This window comes from Larus michahellis, chromosome 3, assembly GCF_964199755.1.
Source record: "Larus michahellis chromosome 3, bLarMic1.1, whole genome shotgun sequence".
In the NCBI taxonomy this organism is placed as follows: domain Eukaryota; kingdom Metazoa; phylum Chordata; class Aves; order Charadriiformes; family Laridae; genus Larus; species Larus michahellis.
Genome location: NC_133898.1, coordinates 29,765,538 through 29,777,741, shown reverse-complemented (window position 1 = coordinate 29,777,741; position 12,204 = coordinate 29,765,538). Strand labels below are relative to the sequence as shown.

Below are 12,204 nucleotides of genomic sequence, written 5' to 3'. Positions count from 1 at the left end.
GCATTGTGACCTTGCATTACGAGTTCTAGAAACAGATACAAGACCCTACAAAAGCTATAAACTAGCTTTTTGGTTAAAGGTGGTTAAAGATGCCTCATGTGAGCCTGGAAGTGCTGTCACTGTGGCTGTAGCTCTGCAGTCAGAGTTCACCAGCTTTGTAGATGAGGCAGTGAACGTGAAGGTGTAATTAGAAGCCACCTTTTCCCATGCCTAGGTGACGTTGGTTTATGATGTCTGTTTTATCATTGTAGTAGCAATTTCTTACTGTTTTGTCTCTCTTTATATTTCACCTGTACTTGTGTGTGCATCCTGAAAAACTACCTTGTAAAAGCCGTGTGAAAAAGAGTCTCAGATGGGACTCGGTCCATTGAGTAAAATATCGTTGGCATTATTGGACATACCAGCTGGAAAGAAATGCTTTGGCTGAATAAGAAGAGTAAACCTACTGAGAGAGAATGGGATGTCTGGATGATAGTTTAGTTCTCTGACTAGATGTTCCTTAAAGGAGAAATTGGCTTTTACCCTAGAAAATTATTTTGAAAGTTTTTTCTTCAGCTGACTTGTAGGAGCAAAATTGAACTTTAGTTTCGTAGTCGTGCATCTGCTTGGCTTTCAAAGGTTAGGTAGGGAACTACTAAACCCAGGCTCTTGGTGAGCAGCATGACTTGGAGATGTCAGAGGCTAACCCTGGTTCTTACAGCATTGTGAAAGTTGCTGGGAAAAATCCCAGGGAAGTATTTAAGACTTCAGAAGTTTTCCTAGCCTGTGCTACGCTGAGCCAGAAACTTCCCAAGTTCTTTTTTTCAGAATGGGGCAGCCCTAAGGTTGCTCAGATGCTGATCACTAGTTTGGATAAGGTAGAAGAGGGACTGCAGATGAGTGCATAGTTAGTTATCCTTTCAGAAATGAAATTGTCCAGCCTGCTGCCAAGAGAAAAGGAAGTTAAAATATAACAGTGCAGATTCTAAGCTTATGCATACTGTTTTCTCCATTAATTCCTGGAAGGTAACTTGATTTGTTCAGAATAATTCATCAGCTAATTCTGAACAACCCTACAGGCGTTAGACAAAACCTACATCCTGTGCTGAATGAAGAGGCGTTGTCCCACTAGGGTGAGAATGATTCATCCTTGGATGATTAACTGGCTCCATGGGACTTGAATTTGTTTATCTTTTGCTCCCAGAGAACAGCTGAAATTCACATAGGGTTCTAATGCTAAAAGCCTGAAATTTACTTGGAAGCTAATGCCTAAAGCCTAGAAATACTATGATTTCTCATCTTGTTTGGTGCTCCACAGAAGCTTCAGAAGGGTAGAGGAGTCCTTGGAAGACTCAAAAACTTGACATTTACCCAAATCAGACTGTTGTCAGAGGAGGCATGGAGGTCCATCAGCTTTTGGGGAGCAGAGTGTCCTATGCTTGGTGTGATTTTTCCTCTGACCTACTCCATCTGCTCAGGCTTGAGCTGTAAGAATCTCACGAGGGTTGAAATGTCTGTGTGCATGAAGAGGACACAGAGCGTTATGAAGCCTCCTTGAAGTCTGCAGTTTGCATGATAACACATAAGATGTTCCTGGTTTTGATTTCAAAGTTGGAAAATGCTTTGTAGGCTTCTTGAGTTTGCCAGTTACCTCTGAAAATGAGTATCAATTATGTGATGGCAAATAATGAAGATGGCTGAAAAAAAATCATTTTGCTCCAGATGACTATAGTTCCTTTAAGAGCTCTAAGTTTTTTAAATTACCACAATATTTGAACTTTACTCACCTTCAGGCGCTTATGCAGTGTTTTGAATAGTGTTCAATTGTTCTCTAGAGAGGGGGAATCTTAATCTGCAAAGCACTGCCTTCTGGGGATGCTTGAAGTGATGCTTCAGATCAAAAACTGTTTGATGAAGTCATCAGTGTTGTGATGATACCTTGTTGTACCGTGGCATTGAAAACCATGTATTACACATTTCTCTCTTTGCAGGCTTCACACAACACCTAAATTCAAGGCTTGTGGGTTTTGGGCTTGTGACACGTTCTATTGCTAAACTTAATAACTTTTTCAGTCCACTTTCAAGTACTGCCTGGAAAGACAACGCATTTGAGGAACTCTAATACATAGGGATGACATTTGTTCAGAGTGTTTCCTAACCGGCATCATACTATTCCCAGAGGGCACAGGGTATCCCATAACAGAACTATGTTGCTTAATCGATTTTTACAACAGCACCAACAATTGTGCTTCTGATTTTAAGCAGACGCAGGGGTTTTATTGCAGGTGGGGGTGACTCAGGTGCTCACTTGGCAGTGGAGGTAAGTCCTGACTCTCAGGACCTTTGGAGCCACTGCTGCCAGCTCCCCTGTGACAAGGGCTGCAGGTGCTGACGATTGCTGAAAAGAGATCTCATTTATAGTAGCAGATTTTTTTTAGCCACTGCCTTTCTTTGCTACCTGTAGTTTTATTATGCAGTTCCCCTGTAAAAAAAGGTGATTGTGCTGGGTAGGTTACCCTCTGACTAAAGGTTAAAGAAGAAGTAATGAGTCCAAAAAAGATGGATTGCCGAGATTTATGGAAGGTTACATTAGTGTTTCCTTGTTTTTATAAGCACAGAGACCAAATCATGTGATATGCTGGCAAGAAAGACCTTTGCAGCAAACTGTATTGACGTAATTATTTTCCCAAGCTACAGCAATATTTATGACTGAAACTTTGGAACAAGACAGAAAGAGTAAGGCAAGCTAATAGGGACACTGATGTTGTAGCCCTCAGAAACAACAGTGTTGTCTGCATCTGATGCTATTAGTTGTAGATGGGAGTGAGGTGACTATAATAAGTATGGAAGAGGATGGGATATTTCACTGTCAGCAAAAGCTGAGGCCAACTAGGACATGCTGACCTGCAGTGTGGGTGGAAAGAGAAAACTTGCAAACCAGTTCTGGAGGAAGCCTGATTTATAGGTTTTTTCCTGCCACTTTGATTTTTTATTTTTATTTATTTTTATTTATTTTTTAATGCTGGAAATCTTGCCTGTTTGATTAGGCTGAGATCAACTGGAGCCCAGTTATACAAACCCATCTAAAATAAACACTGTAATGATTTGTTGCAGTAGAGTTACTGCAGGAGGTCCTGGACTTGTTCTGGCAGAAATCAAAAGATATTGCTGATTTTCTTCATTGCTAAAGGCAAAGCAGCTGATGGCTGCTTTTTCTGCTAGACCATTGCGAAATAACTGGTGTGTTAGAGTTTCCAGAAAGGGATACCTTAGGGAAAGTTCCAAAGAAGCACACCCTCAAGCATTCCTTTTATAGCTTTTTTTTTTGTATGCTTTACATATTTATTTTCCCAACGATCACATTGATGAATACATAAAGTTGTCATTCTTAGTGATTACGCAAATCACTCCTGCAAACTTGCATCAACAGCCATTCCCATATTACCATGGTTACATCCTTATCACAGTTTAACCTTGCATTTTATTATAAACAAATCCCATTCCAGCATAACTTCCAGTTTAGCAAAAAGCACCAAACAAACAAATTCTATTTTCCTTTTCAAGGATCAAATGAGGTCGTTATGGTCTTTTCAGGAAATGGGCTAATGTTTGCATAGCAATAATGCAATTCACTGATGGCAGGTAAACTTTCTCAACCTGTGTTTTCCTGCTTCCCTTCTGCAAAGCTGAAGCACCTTGGTAGCAAGTTTGAACTGCTGCTGCTTTTCTGGACATACAGTGGGTCCTAAATTCAGAAAAGGCCATTAAGATTGCTTGGCCGGGCTTTAGCAGAAGAGTGTGCCCAAGCTGGGGACACTTGCAAGGTATGCAGGCTTCAGGCTTTTGCACTGACTGCTGCCAGCCGGAGGGACTGGGCATATTTCCTGCTCCACCAGTAACCAACCTGTCTCTCATATGCTCAGTGCTGGTACAGGGACCTTCAGTGAGTGTGGAGCTGGAGGTCTGACCTGGATGAGAGCACAGGTCCAGATCTCCCATGCTGCCACGGATTTGCATCTATCTGATGGAAGGAAAGAGGGAAAGAGAAACTGTCAAGCTTTTGCTCAGGTGCTGTAAGACCGTTCCTTGGCTATTGTTTCCCAGCCCCCCTTGGACAGCAGCAGCTTTGAGCACCCCTTCTTGCAGAAAAGCAAACCTCAGCTGTTCCTAGGAGGGCTGGAACAAGGTGAGCGGTGTCTCCTGCCCCTGCTGGCTGGGCTGGCAGGCCAGCTCCCCACTGCCTGTCTGCAGAGGCACCAAAGCAAAAGCACTGGGAGGAGCTTTGTGGCATGGCTGTGGCACTGAGAAGGGCGCTGGTGTGGGCTGGGACCAGGGGAACGACCACACAGCCTGGGCCAGAGGGATCGGGAGGCTGGGCTGCAGAAGGAGGGATTGCCAGGCAGGGCAGGGGCAATCTGCCGACCAGCCCATCTTTTGCTGCTGAGCTTGCTCTACCTCTGGGTTTGGTGCTTCACTTGTGTGCCCTGGCAGCCAGAGCGGCATTCCTGTTCATGGTGAGACGTATTTTAACACAGGTCTGTTGATAGCAGAGTTGGGGCAAGGCCTTACTAAGATCTTACAAAAGGTTGGAGCCGTGCTGGCAGAGGACCTGCAGAGCAGAAAACCATCGAATTTCAAAGCAGTGGAGCAGGAACATGGGCAGTGCATGACACCTCACAGGCACTCATCACACCAGTGGTCCATTCTCCATCAAAGCCAGCAGGTCCTTCCCCAGTCTGGCTGGAGCTCCCTGCCCTGAGGCTGGATTGGGCTGGAGCCGCTGACCAGGGAAGCCGCCTCCTGCTTGCTCCTCACGCCTGCACCGAGCCAGCAAGAAGGGCTGCTTGGAAACAATGGGTAATAGAGGAAGTGTTTTCCCAAATAAGCCCAAATAAATACATAAATTAACTGCATCTGTGCGTGTGGAATATCCCAGGGCAGTGAGGCCTTGCTACACAGCAAGGATGAATCTGTTGCTGTGTGTAAGAAGATGCTTGCTGGGGAAGGGGCTAGTGGGACTCCTTGGGGGGTGTGGAGGTAATGTTTTTGGAGAAGAAATCTTCTTGGGGAAAAAAGGCTGATGCTGACATCACCTTGCTGCCATGGTACAATTAAGAGCTGTTAATTTTCCTGCAGTTGGTTGTGTAATTGCGCTGCAGGGCCTTTTGAATGCTGCATTTAAATTAGTCTGCAATTGGAAATAATGAAGGTTAAAACCTTCTTACATGATTTTATGATCAAATTAGTTTCTTTGACCCAGAAAGCAGCTGTGGTAGCAACAAGCGCCGCATGAGGAAGAAGACCATAGGTGCGAGGTGTTATTCAGAGCTAGCTTTAGAAAGGTGCCTCCATGCAAAGTGACTGGATTTCAAAATCGAAAGGCTCTGGCACTCTGGAGCAGAGGCTGGGCAGCAGCCGGGGTGTGAGGGGAAGGGCAGCACCAGCAGGGTAGAGGAAGAGCTGCGAACAGAGCGGGGAACAAGGCTGCTCTGCTGAGAGTTACGATATCAAAATTAGGTAGTCCCACAAGGTGAAAGCCGTTGGATGCTGGGGGAATGCAGAGGGGCACGCTGAATATCCCACCCTGCTCTTACTCATCTTGAATGTCTAATACCGGGGAGGGCTTGGGCTAAAGCAAGACAGCATTCCTCTATTTTTACTCTTAATTTGTAGCTGGGAAGAAGGTAATTAAGACTCTCTTAGCTGCAGGGACTTGGGGACTCTGCTTTTATCCCCTTAGGCTGTTGTTTCAAAGTTGCTGTTAGCTTCAGGACATCAGGTAACCTCTGCCCTGCCTGTCCAGCCCACAGCTGGCCTTGGATGTACTGGCTGGCCTCCAGGAGTTCAACTTGTCCCTCTTCAGCCTGAGCATCAAGGAGGAGCTTGTAAATTTTTTTTTTCTTTTGGTCCTGATTGGAAGGGGTCATGCCCCTGGGTTGCTCACGCATGGCTGTCACCACCCACATAGTCCCATTGATCCTAAGATCCACGTCTGAATCATTTTCAAGCTTTCCTCTGGCTCTGCTCCTGTCAGCTTGCAGACTTTCTCAGCCCCCTTTTCCTTGTGCTGCCTTGCCTGAGCCTCCCTCTGCTCCCCTACAGCCCGCTCCTCCATGGCTGCGGCCATCTGCAGCCTCTCTGGGTCTCTGTGCTTTTTCAGCTCCCATCTGGAGCTCATCTTGGTGCTCTCACATCTTGCTGATGCACAGCCTCATCTGCGCTCCAGAAGGAGAGAGGGATTGCGCTTGCCCTGGGATCCTGCTCCCAAAGCCAGTTGGGGGGTGTGGATCGCCTCTGGCCAGTGTGGGACCGCATTTGCCCTCCAGTTGCAGTTTTTGCCTGATTATTAGGGAAATGCAGGACATAGCAGAGAGGGTGAAGACTTCACAGCAGCTCTAAATGCATTCTGACCTTCCCTCCTCTCCCCCAGCTTGAGTCACCATTTACACAGAGCCTCCATGTTCAGCTCGGGGTGCTCCCTAGACCAAAGCCTCCTGGGGCTGAAAGCTGACACTGGGCCAGCCGTGTAAGCTGAAGCCCTTGGTTTGCTTTAGCTGATGGAACAGCCTTTCTCCAGCCTCCCTTACCTTAAAGCTCCTGATGAGATTCAGGCAGTCCACGCACCCGGGATGCGGCGGGGCAGATTACTGGTAAGACACACAGAGACGTCAATTCCTGCGGTGAGAGATTAGCAACTCAACTTACACCCGTGGCTCCCAAGAGCCTCCAGGAAGCTGATTAGGGTACTGGAGAGGTTTATTTATGCTGAGAGATGAAAATCAGTACTTGCAGCTGCTGAGGAGATGCACAGGTACGCACCCAGCCTGGCTGGGAGCAGGGGAGATCAGAGTGGCGGGAGTATCTGAGTGCATAGGCAGGGGATGGGAACAACCTTTCTTAGACTATTATTTGTTTCTGATGGGAGGTCACCTCTAGCTCTAGGAGTTGTATTAGGCTGACACTGTTGTGCTTGATATAAAATGCTAAAAAAATACCTCTGAGCATGGAAATCAGCATCAGGGAACCGAGTCGAGTGGTGAAGATGGCAGCAGCAGCCAGGGAGTTGTTTGCACAGAAGATGCTGCAAGGCCACCAACACGGCTGGGCAAAGCCCTGTGGGAGAGATGTATTCCCAGTTCCTCTCATCCACAGCTCCATCACACTGGGCACAAGTAGAGGACCAGACGCCGTTGTTTCTGTGGTGTTAGCAGTGCGCGCAGACATGCGAGGCAGGTACCTCTGACTGCTGCAGGGGATCGAGGCAGGACATTGCTGCTGTGAGTACTCCTGAGTATCGGGCTGTCATGGACCACTCACTCAGCCCTCTGGCAGTCTGTATGGCAGCAAAACACCCAGACAAAGGCCGTGTTGGGACTACCCTCCCTCCTACTCAGCGGTTGGGCACCCAGTGCTCCTAGTACCAGAGCAGGAAATACTCTCATGGAGGACAAGCACACCACACTGTGAGCCAGCCGTGGCAAAGGGAGGGTGCCAGGCTGTGATAAGACCACAGCCACTCATCCCCGGGGTGGGAATCCCCCAGGTCTGGGGCACTCCTTTGCCCACTGGACCGAAGAGCCCTGTAGCCTTCCTTGCTCAGCAGCAGCCTTCACCTTCAGGCTGGGATCTCGCTGCCATCACCGTAACACTCAATGGTTAACGCGGAATTTTCCAGCTCTCTTAGGAAGAACGGAACAGCCCAGCTCTCCGATGAAGAGTTTGATCTCCAGGTGCCCTTCGCGTAGCGAGGGCCGGGGTCCGCAGCCCCACGCCGGACGGCTGCGGGCAAAGGGGCTCACCCTGCCACCCTTACTCCGGTGACGCGGGCCGCCCGGCAGGGGGCGCCTCCGTTCAGCTTCTCCGCCACTCACGGCTCATCCCGCCCCCCGAGCTCCGCCCCTCTTTGTTGCGGCCGCCAATGGGAGCGCGCCGAGGGCGGGCAGGCGGCCGGTAGCGTGGTAACGCGGCGGCATGGAGCGCGGCGCGGGGCGCGCCCCCAGCGCCGCCGGGGCCGGGGCAGGGCCGGGGCTCCCGGGACGAGCGGGCGCCCGCCGCTAGGGAGGGGGCCGTCCCCGTGCTCAGCCTCCTCCGCACGCACGTAATACGCACACACATATATATATTTTATATATAGAGAGAGAGGGCCCGGGCGGCAGCGAGACCGCGGGGCACCTCCCGGCAGCGGTCCACTGCGGCGCCCCCGGGCTCGGGCATGGCCGCGGGGCCATGACGGGCGCGGCGGCGGGCGGCGGCCCCGGGAGCACCCGCCGTGCGGCGGTCGGCAAGGCGGGGGGCCGGTCGCGGAGCGCCCAGCCGCGGGCGGCGGGCGGCGGGAGCGGCAGCGGCGGCGGCTCGGAGGAGGAGGAGCAGCGGGACGGCGGGTCCCTCTTCCTAGTGAACAAGAGCGGCTTCCCCATGGACGGGCAGACCTGGGAGCGGATGTGGGGGCACGTGGAGCGGGTGCACCCCGACGGCGGCGCCGTGGCGGCGGCCATCCGGAGCGCCGCCCGCCTGGCTCGGGTAAGGTGAACCCCCCCTCCCCTGCCCCTACGCCCCGTCCGCCCCCGGAAAAAAACCGAGGGGGTGCCGTCAAGCCCGTAGGCGGCCGGGGTTTGTGGGCGTCCAGGGGACGGGGAGGCGCGAGGGCTGGGCTGGAGGCTGTCACGCCGCGGCCCCGAGGATGCTCTCGGCCCCTGCAAGGGGAAAGGTGGAGCGTCCGCTCTTTGGAAATAACAGAAGACGGGTACGGGATGCTTAAGAGCTGGTGTCTTGGGAAACAAGTAGAAAAAAAAAATAATTATGGATTTATCTTGGGGAAGAAAAAGCGGAAAACAAGAATTAAAAGAAAGCTTCCGGGACTGAATGAAGCGCTTTGTGCAATTTAAAGCACATCTTGCTCAGCCTTTTGGAGCATTTCAGGAGCCTTGCTCCTGAAATGTAATAAGGGATTTAAAACTCAGATGTTTCATTTCCAGTACGTGGCAAGATTGTATTGTGCATTCCTTGGTACAAGCTCCAAACAGCTCTGCCTGACCCAAATCGTTTCTTTTTCCTCCAGCTGGCAAATAAAATGTTGTTGTCTGCTGATGTTCAGGGCTTCTCACCACTGGGCTGCATTACTGATCACAATGTCTTTAATGCCGTCGGCTTTGGCAGACTTTGAGCTTGGTTCGCTCCTCCCACCAAGCAGCATTAATCCGAGCTGACCGCTGAAGTCGGAGTTGATTTGTACCCCTCTGCACGCTGGGGTGAGATAGCGGGGCTGGCGTTGTCACAGCCCTGGTTGTCAGTGATATGTATGCTTGTTCTTTACGTGGGGCAGAAAGGAAAAATTCTGTGCATGGGGAAGTTGAAAGCGTATTGAGTAGGGCCACCTTGTGAAGGCTCTTGTCAAGTAAGATGCAAACTGAAAGGGCCTTTAATGTCTTTTCTGCAATGTTTAGTTCGGCGTAAGTGCAAAAGGGGCAATCTCTGTTCCCCGGCTTCCCTTGTGCTGGCACCAGCCTTTGTTTGGATGGGGGAGCAGATACAGTGAAAGAATAATCTGGTTTTGCTGTGTGTGTTTGTGGTTCCCTGGTGTGGTTCATCTCAAACTTGCACAAGCACTTGAGATAGAAATGAAGGGGCAAGGAGAGGGCGAACTTCTCGCTTCAGCAGCATGACCAGCTTACACTAGTCTAAACAGCCTGCAGATCTGTTTGGCGTTAGGAGATGGCAAAGCACACGCTGGACCTGTTTTCCTTCCGTTGCTTCCCAGCTCCAAAGCATGGGAGTTTTACTGGTGGTACCCGGAGGGATTGACAAAGCATCTGGTGAGAGACGTGCCAGTGGCTCCAATGTACCGGCGTGCTGCCTGCGAGAGTGCCCCAGAGAGCATCACCCATGGCTTCTTCCTTGGTACCAAAGCACAAGGCTGACTCAGTGTGACATGTGCTGCTTTGAAATCTGCTTGGATAAATCATTTGATTTTAATTATTGGTTCCTGATTGGTGGAGAGTGCTGTAGAAGAGTTGTATTGAGTTCCTCCAGCACTGTCTGGCAGCAAACTGCCTGTTGCAGTGATTAACTTCTTCAAGGGCAGAAGGGCCTGGTGTCCCCTGTGATTAATTAGCCCTTGCTGGCTAAGCCTGGGACCTCTGGGGTCAGAGGGTAGTGTGTGGACCACCTGGTCTTTATTAAGGCCAACACAGCTCAGGTGAGCAACTGAAGGGTGGGAGCAGGTTTGTTTGCTACAAGGTGGTAGTGAGTTGCTAAAGTTGTGATAGTAATTTCTAGGTTGGAGTAGGAATGTGAGGGGGGAGTTGTTCCTTAAATGATGGTACATCTTTTTTAATTGGCTTTTGCTGCTGGGTATGTGGCAACCTGCAAAAGACCAGGTAGTGCTGATTGTGAGTGATGAGAGAAACTCGTGCCTCTGAGAGGATGGTTTGTAATCTGCTTGCATTTTGTAGTTGGTGGAGGCTGAGTGAGTGGTGTGTGCAACTGCTCCATTTTTGCATCTGATCTGTTCTTAATCCCTAGTGATGGGAGAGAGTTTTCATCCCCTCCCCAAGAAGCTCCACTTGATTGCTCTAATCATCTTGGTATTAGTCTCAGCTATCATACATGCGGGGCGGTAAGTAGCTTCTTACTGTATCAGTGAAGCTGCCCTTACTGGAACAAATACAAACTGCAGGCATGCAGGGCTGCGTCTCGCCTGGGACGAACAGTCCTCATAAAAAGCTGACTTGTCTGCAGGAAGGGCAATTTCAGAACCTGAGGTGTCCCTTGGTTGCAACACCCCACACCTCTGGCTTTTGGCTTGAGCTCTGGGAAGGGTGCAGGCCCCTGGTTTGGAAGGGCTGTGCAATCCTTTACGTGGTCTGTGATCTTGGAGATACTTGCAGATCTTAAAGACTCTCATCAACTTTGAGGGCTCTAGCCTGCCAGCTTCATCCATGCTAAGTAACAGCGTACTTGCAGGGTGAGCTAACAGAAAATGACTTTCTGGTCATTAAATGAGACACAGTGGAGTTGAGCAAGATGAGTTTCATATAGGATGTCTGTGGCGAACTGAGACCACAGCGTTTCTAGCCACATTTCTAGCTGGATGGTCTCCAGCTCTACCACAAGTTCTTGCACTGCAGCATCTCTGCTGCCTCTGGAGCTGCTGCTGGTTGGAAATACTGATACTGGGTCAAGGCCCTCTCATCTGCCTGGTCTCTGAATTTCACTTGCTTTGTAAATTCATGGTGCTGTAGTGCTGTTGTCTGTGTTTCCTCTCAGTGCCTCTGGGCCCCTGCTACAAACCTTTGCCAGCTTCTGGAGGTAGCTGGCGGGCTGCAGCCTCAATCACAACATTGCAGTTTCCTTTGCTTGTGGTATCGTGGTGCAGCCCTGGCTTCTGATTGGCGCTCCTGCAGCGGGGTTAGGAATTTGGGGGGAGAAAAAATGGGTTTTGCTTGGAGGGAGTGGGAGAGGTGGGTGGCTCTCCACCGCCTGACCTGGCTGGGGGCATGGTGCCATATACTGCCTGCCCAGCCCTGGAAAGAGGAGAGCAGTGTGCCGTCCTGCACGGCGGAAGATGGATGGCTGCTTCTCCCTCGTTGCCTGAGATCTGAAGGGGTGTGGACCTCCTGGCTTGGCAAGCCTGCCGAGGTAGCTTTCACAGACAAGTGACGGGATATGCGTCAGCCATTGGAAAAACCCTGGTTCTCTTTACCTGAGCATGCCCTGGTGGCTGACACCATGATCCTCCGCCTTGGAGATGGGGAAGCACCTTGCCTGGAGGTCCAAACCTGACCCCTGTGGTGAGGGTGGCTGCTGTGGGCTACAGCAAGGGCTGTGTCCCTCTGCACTGGTATGGTCCCTATGGGGTGCCATCCTGTCCTCCAGCTGGATGAAGGCAGGGGCTTCCATTTTATGGAGGGCTGGGAAAGGGGTGCTACCCCCATGGCAGCTCTGCAGCAGCCAGGCCTCTTGCTGCTCCCATGGCCTTGGTGTGTTGTGTATGTGCAACCCAGAGTTTTTTGTCTTTGAAGAAAAGGAGAGTTTACATCAGAGCAAGAATTACTGCGTCTGGAAGGATTTGACAGGCCTGCTTCAATTCCCCCTTCCAGCCGCTTGCTGCTCCTGAAACTTGAGGCCCATCTGGTGCGTTGACTCCAGGCCTGTCCTCGTGCTGAGAGGGACAGGCGAATAATTCGGCCAGACCAAAGGGGCCAGGGGTGGAAGGAACTTGTGAAA

At 50.5% G+C, this 12,204-nt stretch overlaps 1 protein-coding gene across 1 annotated transcript in view; it reads left to right on the top strand.

Annotated features, from left to right (window-relative positions):
* The first annotated feature begins 7,976 nt into the window (after positions 1 to 7,976).
* The window catches only part of VASH2 (vasohibin 2), a 36,964-nt gene continuing 32,736 nt past the window's right edge, over positions 7,977 to 12,204 (top strand). Inside the window, exon 1 of the mRNA XM_074579474.1 lies at positions 7,977 to 8,499. Coding sequence (XP_074435575.1) covers positions 8,206 to 8,499 — 294 coding nt within the window. The 5' untranslated portion in view covers positions 7,977 to 8,205. The remainder of the gene's footprint in view (positions 8,500 to 12,204) is intronic.